Source organism: Cryptomeria japonica, chromosome 11 (assembly GCF_030272615.1).
Source record: "Cryptomeria japonica chromosome 11, Sugi_1.0, whole genome shotgun sequence".
NCBI classification, from domain to species: Eukaryota; Viridiplantae; Streptophyta; class Pinopsida; order Cupressales; family Cupressaceae; genus Cryptomeria; species Cryptomeria japonica.
Window position 1 is genome coordinate 493,492,322 of NC_081415.1, and position 25,580 is coordinate 493,517,901.

Below are 25,580 nucleotides of genomic sequence, written 5' to 3' on the forward strand. Positions count from 1 at the left end.
AATAAATATTTTCTTAGACTTTTTATAAATTTGTGTAGCTAATATCTTCATGTGGTTGTCCATTTCAATTTCCAAAGATTACTTAGGTGTAGTGAATTTTCAGTTTGAGGGAAACCACAATCTAGTAGTCTCATTGTCATTTAACTTCAAGTTATTTGACTTCATTTGCCATATTTAAAAGTATATTAAGTTAGGTTTGATCTTACATCAAATTATCATTGGAACAATGAGTGCACTATTGACTTCAAATTCCTTGACTTCATTAGCCATCTTTAAAAATATATCAATTGAGTTTGATCTTAAATCAAATAAACATTGAATACTAAGTCCACTATTGACTTCAAATTCCTTACTTCATTAACCATATTTAAATATATATCAATTGAAATTTGATCATACATAAATTAAATACATAAGATATGATGAGTCATTATTAACTTCAAATTCTTTGACTTCATTGGCCATACAGAAAAGTACATGGATTGAGTATCATCTCGCATCGAATCCACATTGGGTTTGATCTTGAATTGTGAAGAAAAATTGAAAAGAAGAGAAAACTTTTGTAACCCCACCACAACGGTAAACTTTGGTGTAGTTAAGTGAAAAATATAATGCGTTGGCCGGAAACCTTTGTTATTCCTCTAATAGGAAGACTTTTGGGATTCTCATATAGCCAAATCTTGTATATAGGCAGCGAGAAAGAAGTCCAAGGTGAAGAGATCTTGTCTGTACTTGTAGCCATTGTATTCACACAAGCCAACCCATTTGCAGGAGGGAATGGCCAGGGGCAAAGGAGAGGAGGGATCCGTAAATTACGGTCAGGGAGGATACCACCCTGTGGATATAGGTGATCTCTTCAATAATGAGCGCTATGTGGTACAATCCAAGCTGGGCTGGGGCACTTACTCCACTGTTTGGCTTGCCTGGGACACCCAACTCAACAAATATGTGGCCCTCAAGATATCAAGGAGCAAAGATAATTTTACAGAAACGGCCCTCAATGAGATTAGAACCCTGAAAGTAGTAGCACAGGCTGATCCAGAGGACAAGGAATGTATAATTAAATTGCTTGATGATTTCATACACACTGGACCAAATGGGAATCATGTCTGTTTGGTTCTTGAGCTTTTAGGAGACAATTTAAGGACACTTCTCAAACATTATAGTGGGAAGGGCATTCCATTGCACATGGTAAAGGAAATCTGTTTTCATATCTTGCGAGGACTTGACTTCTTGCATGGGAAACTTTCAATTCTTCACACAGATCTCAAACCGGAAAACATTCTTTTGCCATCCACCATTGACCCCGAAAAAGATCCAAAGAATCTTGGTGTCCCACTTATACCTTCTTCTAACAAAGGTAAATCCCCCATTGCTACAAGCTCATCTTCTGGATCAAATATTTGCAAGACGGGAAATCAGCAGATGGGATTGAAACATAAGGGCAAATTAGTAGCTCAAGATTGTGGGATTGCAGCAAAGGATAAAGAGGAGAAGCTGGGTGTAGAAGCCCGAGCTGTGCAAACAAGGACATGGAGCAGTAAAACAAGCTTGTCTGGGGCCTGGGAAGGAAACCTTGCACAGAAAATTAGAGAAGTCGGTATTAACAGCCCTTCTGAGAAGCAGAGTTCAATGGCGTCCCTTGATCTTAAGTGCAAGATAGCAGATATGGGTAATGCCCTCCACCTCCCTATTAATTTAATGGGTCCTATTCAAACATTTCGTTACAAGTGTCCAGAGACCCTTCTGGGATCTCCATTCTCTACTCCAGCAGATATATGGTCTGTTGGATGCATTGCCTTTGAACTTGCCACAGGCCATTTCTTGTTTAATCCTCGAGCGGAGAACGATCAAGAGAGGGTTGTAAATCACCTGGGCTTAATGATTGAACTCCTTGGTGCAATGCCCATTGGAGTTGCTCGGGGTGGCAAGGTTTCTAGAGATTTATTCGACAAGAAGGGTAATCTAGAAGGCTATATATTGAAGTCTGGAAATACATTGATCAATCTGCTTCGAGATAAATTTGGGTTTGCCAAAAAGGATGCAGATGATTTCAGGGATTTTCTAGTTCCTCTCTTACATTTTGTACCGAAAAAGCGACCCACTGCAATGCAAGCCCTTCTTCACCCCTGGCTTGATGCTGGGCCCCGCCTTCTTCAACCATCATCATCCGCAGCCCAAACTCAGCAAAGTGATGAGGTTATTCCAGTTGACAAGACAACAGTTGAGTCAGAAAGAATATGATTACATGAAGAAAATGTTGCCATTTCATGTCAACCTGTCAAAGTGACGTATCTGGATAAATCAAGAAATGGTGTAACAATCTGTGAAGCAAGAAGCCGTGAGTACTATTTTTCCCCTGTTTTCTGTGAAATCTATGTCATACAAGACGAAGGTATGAACAAAGATTCTTGGATTACTGTATTCAAAGTATAAGAATCTGTGATTGGAAATATGAATTTGTGTCCTGTTTTCTGTGAAATTTCTGCCATGCAAGAAAATTAGTGTTTGAATATAGTTCTTGGATTAGTGTAGAAGCATTTTTCCACCTTGTATAGTTCAATCGTTTTGCAGAGTTGTTAAGTATTAAATGCCATTTGCATTCCATTGGAGGTTTTAGGGAATAAGTTCTGGTTATTGTAATTTGGTGCTTTAAACTAACAGGTCACGGATGGTACACAGTGTATATATTACCTGTTTGAATTGGTTGATAACTCAATTTTTATGTTTTATGCTTAAGATTTCTTTTGTCTGGATACTTTTGTTATCATGGATATTCAAGCATAGCATAAATATAAATAGCTGTTAGAATTTGGTTTCATCTATAAGAGCACTGGTTTGAACCTAATTTTATCTAGTTGAATGTGTCACTGCTCATTCATGGAATGAACATATTTCAAGCTTAGACATTTCAATATCTCTATTTATGACAAATATTTTCAAATGTTAAAAAGATTCATCAGCTATTTTCGGAATGATTTTTAATCATGGTGCATTGGATTATCGTTTGATTGTAAATATTAAATAATAGAATTTTAATATTTATATTATTTCAATTAATTGATGTTTACAATCAATATATATTTATGTTTAAATATGTGTTTAATATATTAGACAAATAATATGTTTATAGTTATATAGTATGTCTATTATACTTATGATGAAAGAGAGTTAAGAATTATAAATCAGAATGTTATTTTAGGAAATTAAATGAGTATTTGATTTTTATTTTTATTTTTGATAAAAGTGGACAAGCCACTAAACTTATGTTTTATTAAATTTAAGAGTTGAAAATACATAACGAGTTCAAAGGGCATACCGGCAGGAAAGAACCCGCAAGAAAACCTCCGGTTGTGGCCCAAAAGAGAGAAAAAAACTAAAATTTAGATCCCCATATACCCAATTACATATCTGAATTTGATCACCCTCCCGTTACAGAGCTTATCAGAATACACCTGACATTATCCAAAAAAACCCCATAGACCCATTACATACTTGATATTAACACCCTCCCCTTACATGATTCTTCAAAGATGCGTATCATTCTCCATTAGGACCCAAAAAGAATAAATTGTGAAAAAGGAGGAAGACAGCCACAAAGCTTCCATGCTTGACAAGATTTTGTAGCACCCGCTCAACACCATAATGTCCAACAAGCATGTAAAAAACCACCCATTATGTCTCACGAACAACAATTCTGCTTGCCAAAATGAGAAAAGAACCAAATGGAAAACATACCCCTGCTCAAAAAAACCTGCTACACTCAAACAGAAACCCAAGATCATGGTGTCAAGGAAATGAGAGCCATGAGCTAGGCCCTTCTAATGGCGGAGAGGAAGGAGGCACCATCTATATAGGAGGAATCCAGACTGGCAAAGCTTGAACAATAGACAATGATTCTAAAAGAAAATGCAATCCTGCAAAAACATTAACCACTGCAACCAAACAATCTAGTGATACATAGTCTAAAAGGGCTACCAATTCAAATAATGTGTCATCATATATGTTAGATATTAGCCCATTCCTTAAAATTTAGAGGAGTTCCCCATGCCACCCAGAGGATAATAACTGAGAACGAGTAATAAAACCAGCATATGCAAAATTTCCAAAATCAAAGCGGTAATTAGAGAGAGCATTATCCAAATCAACCGAAGAGTAAAAGTGTGAGTTGAAATATGTATCACAAATTGCCTTAACCATAGCAAAATCCAAAAGCACATCCATACATACGGTGAGAAACCGAGATGCAATATCAGCAAGGAAACAACCAGGGTTATCCACAAGCCATCTCTTTCCCAAAACTTTGTGAATAGCCAAAGAAAAATCCACCAAATGAATTTGAAACAAACGCCCAAGTTTCTCATCGTCCAAAACAAAAGAGTCTTGAAAATCATAGTGTTTGTGGGGCAATAGAATGTGGTAACCCACTGATTCCATCAGGAAAGCAAATGCAAAGCCAGGAGAGCCGAGGAGAATAAAAGAACCCAATGCCATCATAAGACAATAAAAACAACCACGAGAGGACGACACACTAATAAAAAATGATGTCATTATCCAAGCCGCCACCCTAAACAAATAATGATGATAGTTTCAAAACAACTCGGCACCAAGAATGCAAGACAGAAACAAAAGCCGCCATCTTACTAAACGATGATGATAATGTCCATGCGAAGCATAAAGCCGGCCAAGCCAATTAATGACTCAAGATATCCACACGAACAAGATTACTCAGAGGATCACAAATTTTGCCTCGTTATGAACATGAAGAAACCAAAGTTGTGCAATCAACAAGGGAGGAAAACAAATAATGAATTTATGAGGAAAGGATTACTCACGTACAAGAAAACTCCCCCGTACCCCAGAAAACATGCCAACATAATTCTCAATAATGACACCCTGTGTGGCGATAAATAGAAGTGCATTCCTATAATTAACCTTCCAGTCACCATACTTAGACAAGCTTTTTGCCAATGAGTAAGAAACGAAAAACTCTTAAAAGTGGTACCAAAGAATAAAGCAAGATAAAAAGCAATTTCCATGCACCATAAGACCAACCAGATCAAGGAAGCAAAGGCCTCAAGCCTTGTTTGGGAATACACACAAGTATGTAAAAATAATGAATCAATGTCCCAAAGTAGGATACCACCACTTTAAACTTTATGTCTGAATGTGAACAATATAAGACACAAGGGCATACTTAATAACAACATTTACAAATAATAGAACAAGCAGCCATAGTTAAACAAGATAAGCCAAAACGACTCTCCAAGACATATGTAACTCATGAGTTAATAGAATAAACTGAACAGATTTCTCCAATCCTCAAGGAATACACACATTAACATCTACCCCAAGAGCAGAGATGTATAAGTACTTCAAATGCAGATAGAAATAAAAGACTCCTATCAGCACAAAAAGAACAGATACAAGCTGTACTGGGGAGAGGATAATATGTATACTTCAGTGAGAAATGAAGATAAAGAGAAGGAACTTATTATAATGTATTGCTAGCTGACTTACTGCCTCCCCAATCCTCAAGAAGTACATATATTACCATCTAACCCAATACAAAATTTGAGAAGGGGATAATCTATATACTTCAATAAGAAATGGAGGAGCTCAAAACAGATGAAATTAATCTTTGGGAAGAGGCATATACCTGGGGAGGACATCTTGAGGAATGTCACCTATTTCCACAAACTTATGAAAAGTAGCCAATTCAATTGCCAAATTAGCCAGGAAATCTGCTAGTTTATTTAACTCTCGAAAACAATGAGATAACAAATAGGTATCAAAAAAAGATAATTTCTCCAAGATGTGGTCAATTAAATACTTCAAGTGCCAACAATACTTTTACAATTCAAAACACTTTGGATAACAACCATTGAATCCCCCTGAATGTGAAGATGTTTTATCCCAAGGGAAATAGCCATGTCAATCCCAAGTGACAGAGCTTGACATTCAGCAAAGTTGTTTGACTGACACCCAAGGGCATGACATTGAGCTGATATTAAAACTGCATTATGATCCAGAATGGCCATACCAGCCCCCACCATACTCGGGTTCCCCCTGGAAGCACCATCAAAATGGAGTTTATAATGACCCGGAGGAGGAGGAACCCAGGTAGCCATAATTCTCTTATTTTTAAAAGCCATACCCTTTGAAATTGACCCATGGGAGGGAATAATAGACAGGGATTTCCATGTCCTTGTGATCATGCCATCCCAATGGGAGAAGGATGTCAGATGATCTAAATTCTTATGAATATATGACAAGGCCACCTCCGAGATAGAAGCCTCTATCTTGACTAAGATATCAGAGAGCGACGCGGATGATTTTTTGAAGATCCTATTATTTCTCTCTAACCATATGTTCCAAACAATGATCGATGGAGCTATGATCCAAAGGCAGGCATGAAAAGAATAAGGGAACAAAAGAGGCCAAGCTCTGAAGTGTGAGAGGTCCCCACTAGTAACAAAAGAGAGACCTAATTTCTCGAAGAACCAATTCCAACATCCTAGAGCAAAATCACAATGAAGAAAAAGATGAGATGACGATTCCAATTTCTGATTACATAAAACACAAGGGAAGACAACAGATAAGCCCATCCTATCCAATCTCATCCCAGTAAGAACCTTGTCTTGAACAAGAAGCCATGCAAAGGCTCCAGCCTTCTGCAGACATGACATGCGGGATGCTAGAATAATTTGTAAGGCCAAGAAGAGAGATCATTGACCGTCATAAGGGAATTATATCCATCTTTCACTGAATACTTTCCAGTAGAGTTCTTGGTCCAAATCAGCTCATCATCGAGCTCAGATAAGATGATTATTCTGTTTCTAAGAGTAGAATAAAAAATTTCTTTAAGACTAGGACTAATAGGAATAAACTCAATCGACTTCCACTGGGCCATCACCATATTGCCATCATGAACTACAGTAAAATAGTCTGATAAGTAGGCCCCCCATTTATCCAAAAGAATATAATTCAAGGGTGACCAATCCCTAATAGAATTTGATTACTAATGTAGAAATAAATATATTATATAGTTAATAAATTTATGGATTTTACAATTTTGTTAGTTTAGCTTTTATTTATTTTATATTTATTTTTATTTTTTTATTATAATATATTTTGTTAACCATTATATATATATATATATATATATATATATATATATATATATATATATATATATATATATATATATATATATATATATATATATATATATATATATATATATATATATATTCACTATCGTGGAATCTGGAGGTGTCCTCACCGAAGCGAGACTAATCCCCCAGTGTTTACAACCCACTCACAAGGTAGCAACACACATAGAGTTAACCGACTCGAACTCAACTAAAATATATATTTTAGATTTTTTTACTTAATTTATACCATTTATTACATATAGCTAATATTTTTTTTAGAACTATATATTTTAAATATTGTTATCTTTTTCTATTTTATATATAATTAATCATGTATTAATAATATATATTATTTATCCATCTTTATAAATTTTATTACGAATTGTATAGTTTTTTCTATTATTTTCACTTTATTATTTCTTTTTATGAATTTTCACTTATTATTTTGCTTTCTTTCTTGCATGTATGTCTTCTCTTGTGGTCTATAGACCTTCCTCTTTTTTTCCCCTTCACCTTAGGTTTACTGCTCTCTTCTTTTCCATCTAGCTCTTAGTATCTTGTGCCTATTTCTTCCCATCTACTTAGTCATCTCACTCGAGGTTAAAATCCTAACTTCTCCTTTCCCCTACATTCTTACTTTCATGACGGATCATGGTGCGAGATAAAAAATGTTGGTAGCAAAAACACCACATGATCAAATCAATAAACATTTGAGCTAATAATTAGTGAAATGCTCTTCTAAAGTAGATTTAGGTTGAAAATGTGTCTTTATTACTAGGTTGATCTTCCCAACAAGATCAAATCAATCCCCTCTATCTCTAAGGAGGTCTATAGTCAATGGGGCCATTTAAAATTTTATAATTTTACTTATTTGCATGTTGGCATTGGAAGACACACCCGCCATAATGTGGAAGACATATCCAAAATTATGCTTGCTAGCCATCATCTTGTGTATCTCTATAATTTTCTTGGATAGAGTTGCAATAAAATCAATTTACCACTTGGGTATCTAGGGATCTTGTAGAATGCCTTTTGGAAACAAACAACCTTGATGTAGGTCAATGTCTTAAATTAGATATACCAATTCCCTTATTTTTATATCTCAGTAGTTTCTTCTAGAGATACCCTGTTTACAAAATCATGTTTAAACCTTTTGATAAAGGAAAAAATGAAGGCATAATTGACTAAATAATATATCTTTAGATCTCTTTGAATTCTAATTGAGGATGTCGATGACAGACTTTGAGTTTCTCCGGACATGAGTAAGCCAAATATTTATAACCTTAGAAAATTTAGTTGACAAGAAAAAAATAAAATACCAAATATGAGTTCATGTAGAATTGATTTTTTTTCAAATATCAATTAATTGATCATGTAAATTATCACTAACAATGGTTCCATAATCGATACTTTTATACACTATATCTGGAATAAATTAGAACATCTGTCTAGATAGAAATATTTAACATGGGATTGCCTATAAACCCTATTGAGGAGTCTAATGAGACTATTTATATATTCTTTAAACTAATTCCTATGCTGTACCTTTTCCATATATTTTCTACAAGTTTTATGGGTCCAAGGAGGAGTTGATCATTGATGAAATCAATATCTATTCTATTTTAGTTTTAGAGAGCGTCATGGATTTCTTCATGTTTATAAGAGTGTATTATTCATGTACAAAAATATCAAACACTCTCTTTCATTTATTGACTAATTTTCAAATCAAAATCACCTAATGGGATAAATATCTTTCTTTTCCTCTAATCATAGCGTTGGGCACAAGTCAATGTCAACAAAAGAGACTGTATAGAGATTGGAAAAGTAATTACTTCAATCAATTAGAGATTGATAGACATTGTGCCATGTTAGTTCTATCTCCCTCTCAATAAACTCTTTTTAGAAACTCTACAACATCCACATGTCTAGAATCTATGTCACTAATCTCATTGTAAGGTGACAACATTTTGGAATGGGGATTATACCTCTTGGATTTATACATCATCTTGGTTTCCTCTATTTGCATAATTATACACAAATTACATGTACATCATAATGAAAGAGAATCATACAATTTTTAAATGAAGAGAGTATTTATGATAAGTCACTAACATTAATGGTTAGCTGCAATTTTAATAGTACTTCATTAATTAGATTCCATGAATTACTCATAGCTTATGCCAAGTATTATAGAATAACTAAATTCAATGGCCATCATATAACCTCATCTTTAGGGTTTCAAGAATCAAAAGGATTTCTTGACACTTAGATCTGAAGAAAAAATTAAAATGGTTTGATGCCCAAACCTTGTGTAAAGTGGATAATATTTATGTTAGAAATTCAGTGTGAGTAATAGTGCATACTTAATATTAATTAGAAATACTATAAGACATTCTCGAAACCAGAGCAAACAAAATCTTATACGAGATGTTCCCAAAGCCAAACATTCACCCCTTGGTGTTTGCATTTTCATTATATGTCTTAAAAAAGTTGAGGCATGCTCGAAACCAAAGAAAAAAAATCTTGTATGGGATTCTATATACTTGAAACCAAACATCACTTGCACACACACACGAGGATGAATGGAACTAGCAAAACACAACTAAACTATTCATACTCTCCTCCCCAACATAGATCACCTAGAAAAACACATCTAGAATGTGTATCCATGTGGACTCTCTCATTCTTCTCATGGATCACCTAGAAAAACACATCTAGAATGTGTATCCATGCTCTCTATCTTTCTTCTCATGAGCCCATAGCTTAGCTATTTTTAGTTCATGGATGATGCATGCTTTTCTCTTTAATGTGATCACTTGTGTTCTTGAGATGGCATTTTTCAACAATAATATTAGTGATTGAGACATTTTGATATTGAGGTCTCTTCAGGATAGTTACTTGAGGTCTTGTTTATTTTTGGTTTTTAGCTTTTATATTTTGTGTGTCTTTTTTATTTTATCTTTGTTGTCCTTTATTTATCTTTGTTTGTCTCTTTGTCTTGTTTTGTGTGCCCTTGCATGCATTTGAGTGAGTTAAGATCCCAAGATTAGGGGCTTGGTTCCTCAAAATTAGTGATGTCTTATACTTTGTGTTTCTCCTTTCTTCCATCCCCTTCATCTCTCTTGCATCTACTTTACCATGAGTATTTGCATAGGCTCGTACTCCCATTAAAATGAAGGCTAAATATCGCATTGTAAATTGTTAGTGGGCCAATTTACACCTTATGTTTTTGTCCCTACTTTAGCATGTCTCCCTCTCATCACCTATCTAGGACCATTCATTGTCTTAACTCTACTTTTGATGCTATGTACACCCGCTAAATGATCCTCTAGAGGGTTGTCCTTCTCTCTAGGACTAAATTTTGGTCCCTGATTAAGGAGGACCAAAGCACCTAGCGCCCTGGTTCCCCTCAATGGGGCTCAATTTTTAAGAGAAATATGGGACGTATCTCTCTGGTGGGAAATAAAATTGGTGGCTCTATATGATTGCTAGAGGTTGGCCTAATTGGTAAATTCACCTAGATCATCATATATAAAAATGTTAATCAATCCATTTCAAGGGGAATGGAATCTCCATGTGATCAATCTAGCATTCAAGCATTCATCATTAAGCATTTTTAGAGGTCTTCAAGGCTACATATCCTTCATTCAACCATTATGGAGCAAAATTACATCATTCTTATGTAGGTATGTCTATGTGATTAGGGTTTTGGTCATGTTCATGCCATTTCATATAACCTATATGATTACATTCAAGAAGAAAAGAATCATTACCATTCATTGCAGATTTAAGGTATATCCTTCTATAATTTATTTTAGTATTTGTAACATTTCATTCAAGGCGAATTCCTAAATAGGTGTTTGACTTAGGAAAACCCCTACTCCCAACCTATTTCCCTTCTCTAGTGTGCACATGAATATGTATGTATTTGTGATCTTTAGGATTGGCTTTATTAATAGAGACAAACAGGTTCCCCTTTGGACAACAAAAAGTGTAGAGGACCGGTGCAACAGGCACACCGATCCCAACATTTTAGGAGATCCTTCTGGAAACATATCTGAATATTTTTACATTACTCAGATCCAAGTTTGTAGCTCGATCTGATGAATGTAGCTCACTGTTCATGCATTTTTACTTCAAATTCAACATATTTACCCTAATTTCAACATCTTGCAATTCAACTTAAAAGAGGTCATCAAATCAAAACCCAAAAAATCTAATTATGAATTCTCAACCCTATCCTTGCTGATTTGTGGCTAGATCTACTAGGTTTTCCTCTCTTTAATGTAGTTGTTCCTATGTCTAAAATTAGGGGTTTTCATATCTCCTATTATGGAAATTAGACACAATTACAACTGTAAAGGATTAGACATCAGATCTACCATATATATTCCATACCAAAAGAGGTAACTACCAATGAAAGTATCAAAATGTCAAAGGGATAAAATGTAAAGCTAAGGGTTATTGAGGATTGATCACATGCAAAACTAAATTACCATATTAAAGAAGATTGTATGTATCCCGAAAAGATATAACTTTAGAAATGTCAAAGATTGGGGATTAGGAGCAACCTAAGCCATATACCAAAACTGGTGCATAATAGCATTAAATGGCTCAACAAACTAACAAAGTGTAGTGATAATGTTATAAACAATCTCCAATGATGTCCAAAAATCAAAATAAATTTAAATTAAGCCATGAATGAAAAATATAAGAAATAAATGATGAGAAAGAAAATAAACAAAATAACGAGAAATACCACATAAAATATGAAAATAGGAAAACCTAGATGAAGGCTTGCAAGAAACCAAAAGAATCAAACACAAAATAAAATACACGAAAGAAAACAATCCTAATGAGAAATCATTAAAATTTAAGAAAATGTTAAAAATATATTTGGAAAGGAATGTAGTGAGAATTCAAAGGCAAGACACACAAGTAGGGTCCAAGTAACAATGTACAAAAATGAAGAAACATGACACAAACACCACTACTAGAAAAAACAACAATAAATTACTAAAAAACAACTAAAAAATGCATATATATGACTAATCTTGGTCACTTGACCATTAGTAATTTTTTGGCGTTCAATTATAATGTGACCAAACTTATGACTAAACCATTTTTAGTCATTTATTGGTTGTTTTGATTGATCAATTTGGTATTATATATTTAGTCAATGATTTTTGTTAACTAGTTATTTATTTAATAATGATATTTATTTATTTAGTTATTGTAATCATTACCTACCATCAATTGGTAGTATATTTAATCATTTTTATTCATTGATTTCGTCCATTGGTAGTATATTTCGTTATTTTTATTAACTAATTTCCATCCATTGGTAGTATATTTAGCCATTTTAATCATTATTTTATTGTCAACTGGTCATATATTTAGTTATTTTCAATATTTTGGTTTTTACAAAACATTCAACAAAATAGCATAACAAACTAACTTGACAAGAAATTCTATATTAATTGTAATTATTTTCAATGTTTTGTATCTTACAAAATGATGTGGGAGTTTCTCCTCAACCAGAAAAAAATACCATGGATACGACATTACCATTATTTAATATTGATGCTAATTTCCCAAACACAGCTACAACCTCATAGTTAAGTACTTAAACTAGCCCATACTATACATGTCTACTAATTTTAATGGTGTAGCAGAAAAGCTCCTTGATTTAACTATATACTTTTATGAAGACAACTAGAAGCAAATATTTAATTTTGAACATGTTGGAGCTATAGTGTTTCCAGCATGCCATATCTAGAATGATTGCTTGTAGATGCAATTTCCCGGCAATGTTTTTCAATAGAACAAGAAGCATCCCATATTCTTCATGTTTCTCCTATAGACTAAAAGATATAAATGGTTCAATCAAACAAGAAGCATCTCATATTATTCACGTTTCTCTTGTAACTTGAAATATAAAAAAGAAGTGTAAGGATATACCTGGTATTGGAAGAAAAATAAGAGCCAATTAAAACTTCTAAATAAATAATTGCGTTTCCATCTTTCCAAATACTAAATAGATTCTTCACTCTTAAAAGTATGAAAAATTTGGGTGAATTTAACTAGCCTTTGTGGCCAGTGACCTATAAGAATCATGTGGAATATAGGATGTAGTTTTTTTATTTTGTGTTGATAACTACAAGATGAAGAGAAAAAATCAATTCCTAATATGATCATTCAAAATATGCATGGATCCCCAAAATTGTCACTCAAGATAAGCAAGAGAGAATGTGAAACTCACATAATTTAAAACAAATATATAGTACACGTATCAACTAAATTGACAGTGGTGACTAATAATATTCCAATGGTCACAATATATGATAATTAGAAATATGCATGGGTCCCTAAAATGATCACCATTTAAACAATTATACAGAACATATATTAAATAAATTGATAGTGGTGAATAATATAAATATTTTAATGGTATAACATAAAAAATGAAGTCAAGCATAGATTGAGTATGAAAATGCACTAGCGAGAAAAAGTTTTGTGATATTAGGGAAACTCAAAAAATGAAATCAAGAATAGATTGAATATGAAAATGCACTAGCTCGAGAAAAACTTTTTGTGATATTATGGAAACTCCAAGAAGGAGAACAGTATGTCTTCGTACTTCTTTTAATATGGATAGATTATCTTGATACTACCGTTAATGTGCATGCTATACATTGCAACACCATGCTTATGAAATGAAGGAGTTTATGAGGCAAAAGAACAATATTAAAGTCAAAAACATTACTTATGGAAGGTTTAGGAAGAGTTGATTAATCTTTTCTTGGGTCCACAAAAATTATTGATCACATGATGCAAAATGGTTCTCATAACAAACTTTCTCACCGATAATAGAAAATATATAACACGAGACATAAGATCTAATATATTCCAGAGTGTTGTTCAAGAATCATGATTTGAGACAATTGTAGAAGAAAGCAAGGATAAACATGATTGTTTGAGATGTTCACAAAGAGTACAATCCAAATCTTCTATCACAAAGAGCCAAATCCCAAGCCACTACCACAAAGAGATTACTAGAGAATAGAGCCAAAATAAGGGATAATAAAGACCAAAGTTTTATTTACAAGATCAAAGACCTCAAGCATAAAATCTAAGAAGCAATATTTATGATTTGTACAAATCATTGGTAAATACGGTCCTTGTTAATTGACAGTATGCTCATGACCATTGAAAGTAGATTAAGAATATTTTAATGAGTCATAACAAGGCATTCAAAAGGATAATCCTCCATAACCTTGCATAAAGTTATGTCAGGATTAGTCTAGAGGGTACAATAACAACACAATATTTAATGATCAGAGAACATGTAAGTGTTAGGATTCCCACAGATACTGAGAGGGGGGGGTGAATCAGTATCTAACCAGTTGAAAGATTTTTTTAACTTAAAACATGTAAAGCATATCAATACTGTATACTGGTAAACAAGAAATAATGCAATAAACAGAGATAACAGCAACCACATGAAAAACACACCATAACACAGTAGTTTAACGAGGAAAACCGATGTGGGAAAAACCTCGGTGGGATTTGTGACCCACAATATTCACTTACTGTCCAATAAGAGAATATTACTGCTACAAGAGGGGCCTACACATGCAGGAAGGCCAAGTGCCTAGAGCTCACTGCTCAATTACAAAATGGGAAGTCTCATTGACTTATAAAATGGATTATATAAATCCAATGTCTTGTACTGCTTCAAAATAGCATCTACTATGCCAGACCCAGTACCGGTTTATAGCTCTGATTCATACATAAACCCTTAACCTATAATTCGCACAATAGGTCTGCCTTATTTCGCCTATATATTTTCTTCCATCTATATTTAAAATGTTCTACAATGTCTCTTATATATATGAGTCATTTTACAACTTACCAAGTTGGCTTACAATGATTTTACAATAATTAACAAAATATATTAAAAACAAAATTCCTGTCGGCTTCTGTGTCGGTATGCTTCCTTTTACTGTCGGTGTAGAGTCTGTCTTTGCCGATGCCAGTAAATTGTCTTGCCGATGTCATAGGATTGTAAGGTTTCCATCAATGACAAAACCTTCAATCACCTACAATATCTCATTAGAGTGTGCATTTTCCAACAATCTCCCCCTTTGGCATTGATGGCAACACTTATGAGAAAAATCCAAAAATTGTTATCCAAAAGAGTCTGCCGGAATTGTCTTACCAAAAATTTGTGTACCAAAAGAATATGTGCTCAACCTGAGCTGATGTGTCATTGCTGGTTATTTTTCTCATTCCACTACTCCCCCTTTGGCATCAATGACAAAGGTTGTCAAAGTGTCAATTGAGTGTGGTTTCTTGTTTCATCCTTGTAACCGGTTGGTTACAATCTGAAAAAAGATCTGCCAAAACCAAATTCAAGCTCTCAATGAAATTTTTGTTGTCTTTTATTGCGGCCTCAGTCCTCTGAACTGTACTGGTAAGGTGTTGCATTTGCTCTGCCGGTGTTTTCTATCCTTGAATCAAAGCATCAAATATTTATTTTCTTAAGGAGGCGAGGTAATCCAATTTTGGACTAAGTCTCCACTGTAGATCTTTAGCCTTTCCTTTTATTCTTTCCTTCTCTCTTTCCAACTTTAGTAGTTCTTCCTCAAAACCTGTTATTTTATGCTCAAAAACTGATAATGAATCAGATGAATTAATGAAGTTATCAGCTAGTTGATTTATTTCCTCCTGTACCTTGCTGATTTTCTTGTCTATATCTACTGTCAAAAAGTTAGTTTTACATGTATCCCTATACAAAGTTTTAAATTCCTTCAGTGTACTACACAGTTCTGGTAAAAGAGTGTCAAATTTTCTTGTACACTTCTTTTTTTCCTCCTCAAAGAATTTATGTTTTTCTTTCTCTAGTCTCTCCTTGAATGTTTCGTCTTTTATTTGTTCAACTGTCACAATGTTGTCAGTAATATACTTAGACAAAGTGTCAAGTTGACCTAAAGAATCTTTGTTATCTATATTACACTTAGGTGCTATCATTTTCAAAATTGGAATTGTGTCATCTATTGCCTTGTATGCTTGTGAGCTACACTCTATTATCTTATAGATGGAATCCAGAAGAACTTCTGTTACATTTGTTGATTTGAAATCTGTAGTGGAAGAGCCAACAATCTATATACTAGTGGGAGCAATTTCCTTGCTTGTGGTGACCTTTGGTAGGTCAGTTTGTGTTTCCATTTCTTTAAGCAAATGTTTGGATTGCTCAACTATTGCCGGTGGCACTGTCTTTGTATGAACCTGTTCTTGTGAAGGAGCATGTTGCTCTGCCTATTTCTCAGTGTTGTCACCTGTTAGTTTACCTTCTGAGCTATCAGTTACCGGTGGCTTATTTTCCACATCTATTTTTCCCGTTGAATCCTTATCTACCACAATATTGACTATCAAAGTGTCAATATTCATTGTATATAACACCTCAAAATTGGGATTTGTGTCCTCTTGTGGTATGTCCATACTCTCATTAGCCGGTTGATTGTCTGTGGTAACTACCGGTGGAGTATCAAGAGGCGATGGGGATAGATTATCTGTTATTTTTATGCTAGGTGGTCCACCAACCTTGCCTTTTCCCTTATCCTTATCCTTATCCTTTTGGTATACTTTGATGGGTTTAGGGTTTCTATACTCTTCCTTCTTTTCCTTCTCTACAAGGAATATGTCCCATGCATTTGTAGTTTCCTCTGCTACCTCATTCACCCTACCAACCATAAGTGCTACATGTCGGTGTGCAGTTGAAAATACTGACCGGTTAGCCTCTGAGATCATTTTATCTATCTCATTTGGTGAGTTGACTGGATACACAACAAGAAGTTTTTCAATTTTTATTTTCTTATCAAGCTCTACAACAGCTTGCCTTCTAGCTTCAAGTCTTTTGAACAGTTCTGCCGATAATTCATCCACAATTTGCATCAAAAATTTCTTGTAAATATCCAAGTGTAGGATTACACTATTTTCAACTTTTTCCTTGTCATCGGTTGATAATGAATCATACAATTTATTGATGTTTTTTAGCTTTCCATCCTTTGTTATTTCATTTAGAAGTTTGTCAATTGGAGCAATGGTTTGTTGAGTCTTCTTCTTGGTTGTTAACTTCTTCTTTGGAGTCAATTTCCTAGCTGTGGGCCTTACTGCCTGTTGTTTTTGTCTGGTTCTTCTAGGAGAAGGTGTAGATACTGGTGAAGGTTTCCTTTTTCTCACAACTCTTTTAAATTCAGCTGGTATATCACTTTCTGAAGAATTTCCAACCGGTGAAAGGTGAGTTTTTAGTTGAAGTGTTTCTAACTCATCTTCAGTAATACTAGTTTGTTTGAGTACATCATCCTTAATAGCTTTTGCTTGCCTGGATCCTCTTCTAACTATTGCTTCAACCTTCTTAACCCTTTTATTTGATTGAATTTGGTTTTCAATAGTCTTAGCATTGCCAAATACCTCTTCTTTAGGTTCCTTAGGTGCTTCCAGGAGGGCTTTTGCATATGTTTCAATTATGTGATCATCAGTTTCATACCCCATTTCAGTAACCCAAATGGTTCTTCGAATAACTACCTCCATCCAAATTTCATCCTTCTTAATAACAAAATAGATTTCATCCTTATACTTATTTACAATTTCTTGTGATAGTATGACTCTTGTCTTCATCCGGGCCTTCAATGCCTGAAAGTACTCATCTATGTTATTTTCTCTGTTCTCTCCCATGTTGTTTAGTAAATCTAACAACTGTTTGCCTACCGGTATGTCAAAACCAAGATTTTTGTTACCGATACCGGGCACTTGTTTTGTTATGTGTAGCATTAAACAGACAAGTAGGTTTCCAAATCTAAATGTCCCCTTTTTGTATTTCTTTATCTTTCCCAAGTTGTCAATTAGTTCATCTTTCAACCATTCACACACATCTATTTTTGCATTATCATTAATCATGTCATAAGCACTCTTTATGCATAGACTAGAGACTGAGTTTAACCTATTTGCATGTGTGGTTTTGTAGCCTAAAATCATGCTAATCAATTTGACATTGATGTCGGTTACATCATTTACTCTTAAAGATCTCCTATCAGATGTTGCACCTATTAGGTTAGTCACTAGGTCATTTGAGACCTTCTTTATCTTATCAGGCCTATTACCGGTGGAAATAACCCTGTCACAGCTTTTATTGCCTCTTTAGTGATTTTGTGAATTGAGTCTAACCAGAAGAATGCACCATGTACCCTACTTAATACTATCCTTATAACATCCTTAGGAAAATCTAGAATATTGAGAATTTCAGTGAAACCTAGGGTTTCTACTATCTTGTGCTCAGGTTTAACATTACCAGAATCATCATAGATTACTGATTTATACATGTTCTTGATTTCCTCATCACCTAATTCTTCTATGTGACAATGAATATACATTCTAGGGTCTTCAGCAAAAACTACCCCTTTGGGGATTTGAGAAAAAGTACCAACATTATCATCTTTCTTGGCAATCTCGGGAACTAACTGAAATACAGGTCTAGGGCATTTAATCACTTCGACTACATTAGGGTTTTCTATGAATTCAGGAACAAATGAAGAAGCCATGATTATAAATACCTTTATCTGCCTTAGGAATGATTGCTTGCTGAATTGCTTCACTTCTTTGCTCGGAATGCCTTTGCTATGGAATTTTTGCACTCTCGAAGGTTTGAATGCTTGATGAAATGAAATTGGAGCCAAAACACTTGATTTATAATGTTAATTTTGTCAACCACCACATTTAATGCTTGTCGGTTAAGTAATGACTTAACTTATCTGCAGGTATAGAAGCAATTTCAACTTCTCACCATCAACTGAGGGAATAATAGCATGTTTCACATTTGATTGCTAAACCCTCAAGGGAATTTTCTTCAGTTAGATGAAGAGTCTCTTGCCGGTGGAGTGTTACTCTCTTCTGCCAATGGAGTGTTACTTTGTTTTGCCAGTGGAGGAGTGTTCCTATCACCATTTAGATTTGATTTCCTGATCCATTGTTTTGAGAATTCCTGCTTTACCTCTTCAACCTTTTCTTTATGTTTCAAACTAGGACCTTTTTTATTTACCGGTGAGGACTTGCTTCTACAAAATTTTGCAATATGTCCAATCTTGTTATAGGCACAACAAGTCACATTATTTTTCAGAATAGCTTTTCCATATCCTATGCCGGTTTGTGTTATGCAATGATTAGATAGGTGTCCAAATCTTCCACAAACATAACATCTTACATTCATTCTGCAATTCTCTGAATTGTGACCAACTTTGTTGCATTTTGAACATTGACCAATGGGTGTATTGGTATTCTGATAATTTCTAGATCTACATTGATTTGCTCTATGACCATACTTGTTACAGTTAAAGCATTTGCCATTAAATTTATAAGCAGTAGGTTGTCTTACTGGTTTTCCTTGATCCTATGTGTTTGTAGTACCAGAGCTTTCACCAGCTTCAAAGCCAAGACCATTACTGTCACCATTAGGTTTCTGATTCTTCAACAAGTCACCAAGTTCTTCTGAGCTTTTCTTGAATTTTTCTTTATGCTAATTTGCAGCAGCCAGTTCTCCTTCCAAGATATCTTTTTGTCTCATGAGTTCATTTGAGTCATTCTATGCATGCATCAGATCTGTCTTCAACATATCATTTTCATAACTAAGTCTTGTGTTTTCATTTGTAGCATCATTCAGTCTTCTAGTCAAGTGTTCTTCATTCTTCTTTCTATCTTCAATTTCTTTACAAAATCTCATAGTCATATCCTACATCTCATTCTTTGTTGTCATGTTTTCTTGTTTCAGCTTATTCATTAGATCACTAAGAGTTTCCTTTTCATCATTCTTATTTTGCATCCTTTCACAAAGTTCTCTTCTCTTATTTCTTGTAATGGTAAGATTTTCTTGAAGTGCTTGAATAATATCCTGTGCAACTTTTAGATCATCTTCAAGTTTGATATTTTTCAATTTTTCTGCATCATAGTCTGAGAGAGCTGCTTCTAATTGCTTCATCAAGTTTTCCATCTCTACTGGTGTCAAGATCTTCCTCAAGCTGTTAGGCTTCTGAAAATAGACTCTGATACCAATTGTTAGGATTCCCACAGATACTGAGAGGGGGGGCTAAATCAGTATCTAACCGGTTGAAAGATTTTCTTAACTTAAAACATGTAAAGCATATCAATATTGTATACCGGTAAACAAGAAATAATGCAATAAACAGAGATAAAAACAACCACATGAAAAACACACCATAACACAGTAGTTTAACAAGGAAACCCAGTGTGGGAAAAACCTCAGTGGGATTTGTGACCCACAATATTCACTTACTGGCCAATAAGAGAATATTACTGCTACAAGAGGGGCCTGCACATGTAGGAAGGCCAAGTGCCTAGAGCTCACTACTCAATTACAAAATGAGAAGTCTCACTGACTTACAAAATGGATTATATAAATCCAATGTCTTGTACTGCTTCAAAATAGCATCTACTATGCCAAATCCAGTATTGGTTTATAGCTCTGCTTCATACATAAACCCTTAACCTATAATTCACACAATAGGTCTGCCTTGTTTCGCATATATATTTTCTTCCATCTATATTTAAAATGTTCTACAATGATCTCTTATATATATGAGTCATTTTACAACTTGCCAAGTCGGCTTACAATGATTTTACAATAATTAACAAAATATATTACAAACAAAATTCTTGTCCACTTTTGTGTTGATATGCTTCCTTTTACTGTCAGTGGTCTCTTTGCCGGTGCCGATAAATTGTCTTGCCGATGTCATAGGATTGTAGGGTTGCCATCAATGACAAAACCTTCAATCACCTACAATATCTCATTGGAGTGTGCATTTGCCAATAGTAAGAATAGTTCTTTAAGTATATAGGATAGTTTATGATTTTGAAGATGCCATGGTTTGAATATAAGCATAAGGGGCACACTAAGCCAACGTTGCATAAGAAAACCTCAAATAAATGAAATAACAATAGTCATAGGACAATGAGTATTCAATGATATTTAAAGATCGTCCAAAAGACCACTGTAATAATGTTTTGAAAACATTCTCAAGAAGAAAGATGCCACAAAATAGTGGAAAAGATAGAAAATTATAGTCAATAAGGCAAGAACTTGTGACACTGTTTTAGAGGGAAATGGGTCTTAAAACACCTCATACAAGCTATACACTACCAAAAAACTCTCTAATGCTCTCATGCACTTTTTGAGCCTTGGAAACACTTTCAAAGAATCCTAGGCTTCCAACAACTTGACTTATTCATATCCTCTTGTTGTTATTCACAAGGAAACAAATCTCTTTGCATGCACCATATCGTTTTTTCCTTTTTCAATCCTGACATCATGTTGTGATATGAAAGATCATTGTCATAAGCTTAGATCTAGTGATAAATAAGCCACATAATAGAGGTTGATTTCAACAGTATGATAGGGGTTTGAAAGCATGATGATAACCAGAAAAATAAGGCAATGAAAAGAGTCTTTATTATAAGGGTTCATATCAATAGCTAGATAATAGAAGATAGTAATAATAGAAACCCTTGAGCATGTAGCTAAAAGATCATGAGGAAATATTAGTCAAGGGTTACATTTGAAAACAAACACTAATGGCCTTACATTTGGTATGAGCCTTAGTATTGTATGAGAGGAGCTAGACATAAGACTAGAACTATCAAAGGTTCAAGAACAATTTTAAGACTGTTAAAAGTAGTCACAAAAAAAAGAGCTAAGAAGCTTGTAATATAAACAAAAGGTCCATCTTTACCAAATTCCCCATGTTTCTAGTAGAAGTCCCTTCCATCAAAGTTTGTTGTGAGAAATCTTGTAAGAACAATGACAATATATTGAAAGTGATAAAAATGAAACACAATCATAATAGAGATCATGCCATTGACAAAGGTATATATAGTAATGACAACCCCAGTCCCAGGTTTGTAACAGCTATGACAATAAAACAAAAATTAGATCATCATAGTCATAGGTATTAAAAGTAAAACATAAAGGCACTGATATTCGCAAACAACTACAATATTCCAGATATAAAGATCAAAGTATATTGTGACAATCATCTCTTAAGGCAACAACAATATCATTAACAAACATGATTAGTCATAATGTTTATGATTGATTTTGGATATTACAAGAACGTTTAAATAGCTAGGGTCATATACCTCAAGCCACAGTTATTGGGACTATTGAGCAAAAATAGTAATGAAAGGTTTTATAGAATTCATTATTATAAAAAGAATAAATAAATGATGGATACTAATATGAATGTAGAGGTTTATTTGTAGCCAACAAGGAATGTTTTCATAATATGTGGACACATTTTTCAAACTCCCTTCCTTAATAATTTCATCAATTAACTCCTTCAAGGTTAATGGGGGCACAACTTCAAATGTACCTTCAATTTTACCTGCATCTATCTCAGACTTATGTTTCTTGCTTGCTTTGGCTTTTTTGGATGACTCGGTTACAACTCTTGCCTTCTTTGATTGTTGGGGTCCACTGGATTGTGGCTTCTTCACCACTCTAGCATAGGTGGTTGTCTTCTTCACCTCTTTCACTATTTCATCTGATTTAGTCTCTATGTCCTCAGTAGCGGTAGCAACATACACTCTTTGGGGTTCCTCCTTCTTCCTCTTCTCTGCCCCACTGGATGATGTTGTTGTTTGTGACTTAGGTGGAGGAATGGGCTTCTACACATCAGAGGTAGGTGCAGATTGAGACTGTCTTGGCTTGGCCTTCTTTGGAGGAGTGGGAACAAGTTTTTACTTTTTGGGCTTTGCCATATCCTCCTCCTTCAGTATATTTTGATCTCTAGCCCTTTGTACAACCTCCTTAGATATGCCCATTTGTTTTGTTAGCTCCTTTACTTCCTTCCTTACTTTCCTCTTCCTTGTCGATCTGGTAAACTTCTTGTGTAAATCAAGATCTTTTTCTTGGCAAGTACCAAACCTTTCTTCCTTATCATCCACTGATCGACTTAGCAGATGTTGAGCATATGCATCAAGGGTATTTGCATCCACTTCATACCCCATGGGCATGATCCAAAATAGTTCTCCGCTCATCAACTGCCTCCATGTGACATTGGTCTTTATCCACCATAAAGAAAATGATTTTCTCATGTTTTTCTACAATCTCTTTAGGGATCCTTTTTCTTTTTTGCATCATGGCTTGAAATGATTAGAAATATCCCTATAAAGAAGATGTATGTGCAAAAGTATCACCTAAACCCTGCAAACCTTCCTTTATTTGAATGGTCAATGGTTTATCATAATCCCAATGAATCTTTCCAATATCGGGGATTTCATTTAGGAAATACACTGCTAAGCAAACAATCAAGGAACCAAATTTAAAAACATTCTTCTTGTCTTGATTTATCTTCTTTAGATTGCTCAATAGCTCACTGAGAAGAACTACACAAAGATCATACCTTTTGTCCTCCTTTAGCATTTTATAAGCTACAAATATAGCAGTGTCGGATACAAAACTTTGCCTGCTGGATTGGTACACCTTGTATCCCATCACCATCAAGGAAAATATTACATCATTCTCTATGATGTCACTGATTGTCATTGATCGGTTGTCATATTGGGATCTAGTAACAACTATGACTATTGTGTTTTGAACTTTCCTCAAACCAAGGATCCCATCGGTTGCATTCAAATAGGTAACTACTTTAGTGGCTTGCTTGGTGATCTTTGAAGGCGGTCCAACCACATGAACTCATCATGGACTCTGCATAGAAAATATCAGACCCATTCAAATTCATCAAACACTGGGAAATTAATGAATAGGATGAAACCCTTGTCGTGCAATGACTTGAATTTTGGCTTCAAATTTACCATACCATCCATCATGTGCTTGGTGTACAATGATAGCATATCCGTATTTCCAAGCTCTTCGATGTTGCAGTGGATGTATGCCCTAATATCTTTATTATGCAATAATTCATACGAGACAGAAGAAAATGCACCTACTGATGGAGCATTCTTTTTAGGTAAGAAGTTGGTTTCATGGGCTAGCAAGAAACAAGATTCAATGTCCAAAACTACTACTGAAGTTGAGTACATTGTTGTTGCTAATAATTGCACTCAGGTAGTTTGGATGAAGCAAATGTTGAAGGATATCAAAATTATTTATGATGAGCCTACTATTATACATTGTGACAATTCCAGTGCTATCAACATGTTAAATACTCTGATGCAACATTTAAAGACTAAACATGTGTCAATCAAATATCATTACTTGAGAGAGCAAGTCAGTGAAGAGAAGGTGAAGCTGGAGTATGTATCTACAAATGAACAAATAGCTGATCTTTTTACTAAACCTTTGCCTACATATACATTTGTCTACTTAAGAGACAAGTTAGGGGTATCTACCCCTCTTGATGAGAACTAGATGCATTAATTTGCATCAATCTGGTGGATTTCAAAGCCTTATCTTCTTATCCGGATTGGTGAGTTGGTGTTGCTCTTCTACTAGAGTAGTCCATGTCTTTGGGAGAGAGATTTATGTTTCTATTTTGGAGAGTTTGGTTTTTTGTTTTATGAACTTTGGCATTGTTGTCAAAGGGGGAGAGAGATCATGTGAAAATCTTCTTTCTAAGTCTTGATCTTGGGGGGGATCGCCAGAGATATCTTCTTTTCTTTACATTGATTGTTTTTCACATTCATATGTTTCAATCAATGCAAAAGGGGGAGATTGTTGGATATTGTTGCTCATTGTTGCTATTAGGATATATTTTTGTCATTGATGTCAACATATTCCTGTGATTTGCTCTGGTGATCGCAAATTGGGAAGATTTTCTGATCCAGTTTGTAGTGTTGGTTTGTTGATCACTATTTTGTAGAGTTTGGTATATCCTCAGGCATATTTCAGTATGATCATATTTGGTGTTGATCTTTTGGGATATTATTTTGGATGGTCTTGTGTATCTTCATTTCAATTGGATCGTGCTTTGGTGAATTGCAAGTTATCTTTCTTCGTGACAGTTGCTGATTAGTTGTGTTCTTGAGCTTTCAGACATTGACCGATGAAGATTTAAAAAGTGGTGTTGGTGCAGCTGTTCTGGATGATTCTAACATGCTTTTTGATGTTTCTTAGTCATTTCCTATTTTTCTTGGCAATCTACATTGATTGTTGTGCGATTTTTTGGTGGTTTCTATCAACCAATGATGATTTGTGTGTTATGCAGTATTTCTAGTGGTGTAGCGTGTTGTGGTTGATCTTGGCGTGATTTCTGATAGAGTTGTGCATTTGGGAATTTGCTTTAGGACCATGCTATGCTATATAAACCATTATATTGGTCTGGTGGTCTATATTTGTATCGTGTGATGTAATTTTTTAATTGAGGGTTGAGGGTAAAGCCGACCTTGTTG

The 25,580-nt window shown here is 34.6% G+C and overlaps 1 protein-coding gene across 1 annotated transcript; it reads left to right on the forward strand.

Annotated features, from left to right (window-relative positions):
• The first annotated feature begins 623 nt into the window (after positions 1 to 623).
• LOC131068301 (uncharacterized) lies at positions 624 to 2,482 on the forward strand. The gene has a single exon (XM_058003468.2). The coding sequence runs from the start codon at positions 778 to 780 to the stop codon at positions 2,242 to 2,244; it is 1,467 nt and encodes a 488-aa protein (XP_057859451.2). The 5' UTR covers positions 624 to 777; the 3' UTR covers positions 2,245 to 2,482.
• Positions 2,483 to 25,580: the final 23,098 nt, after the last annotated feature.

Bases quoted from the DNA above. Each gene is read 5' to 3' on its own strand.
- LOC131068301 (XM_058003468.2), top strand. From the start codon at position 778: ATGGCCAGGGGCAAAGGAGAGGAGGGATCCGTAAATTACGGTCAGGGA.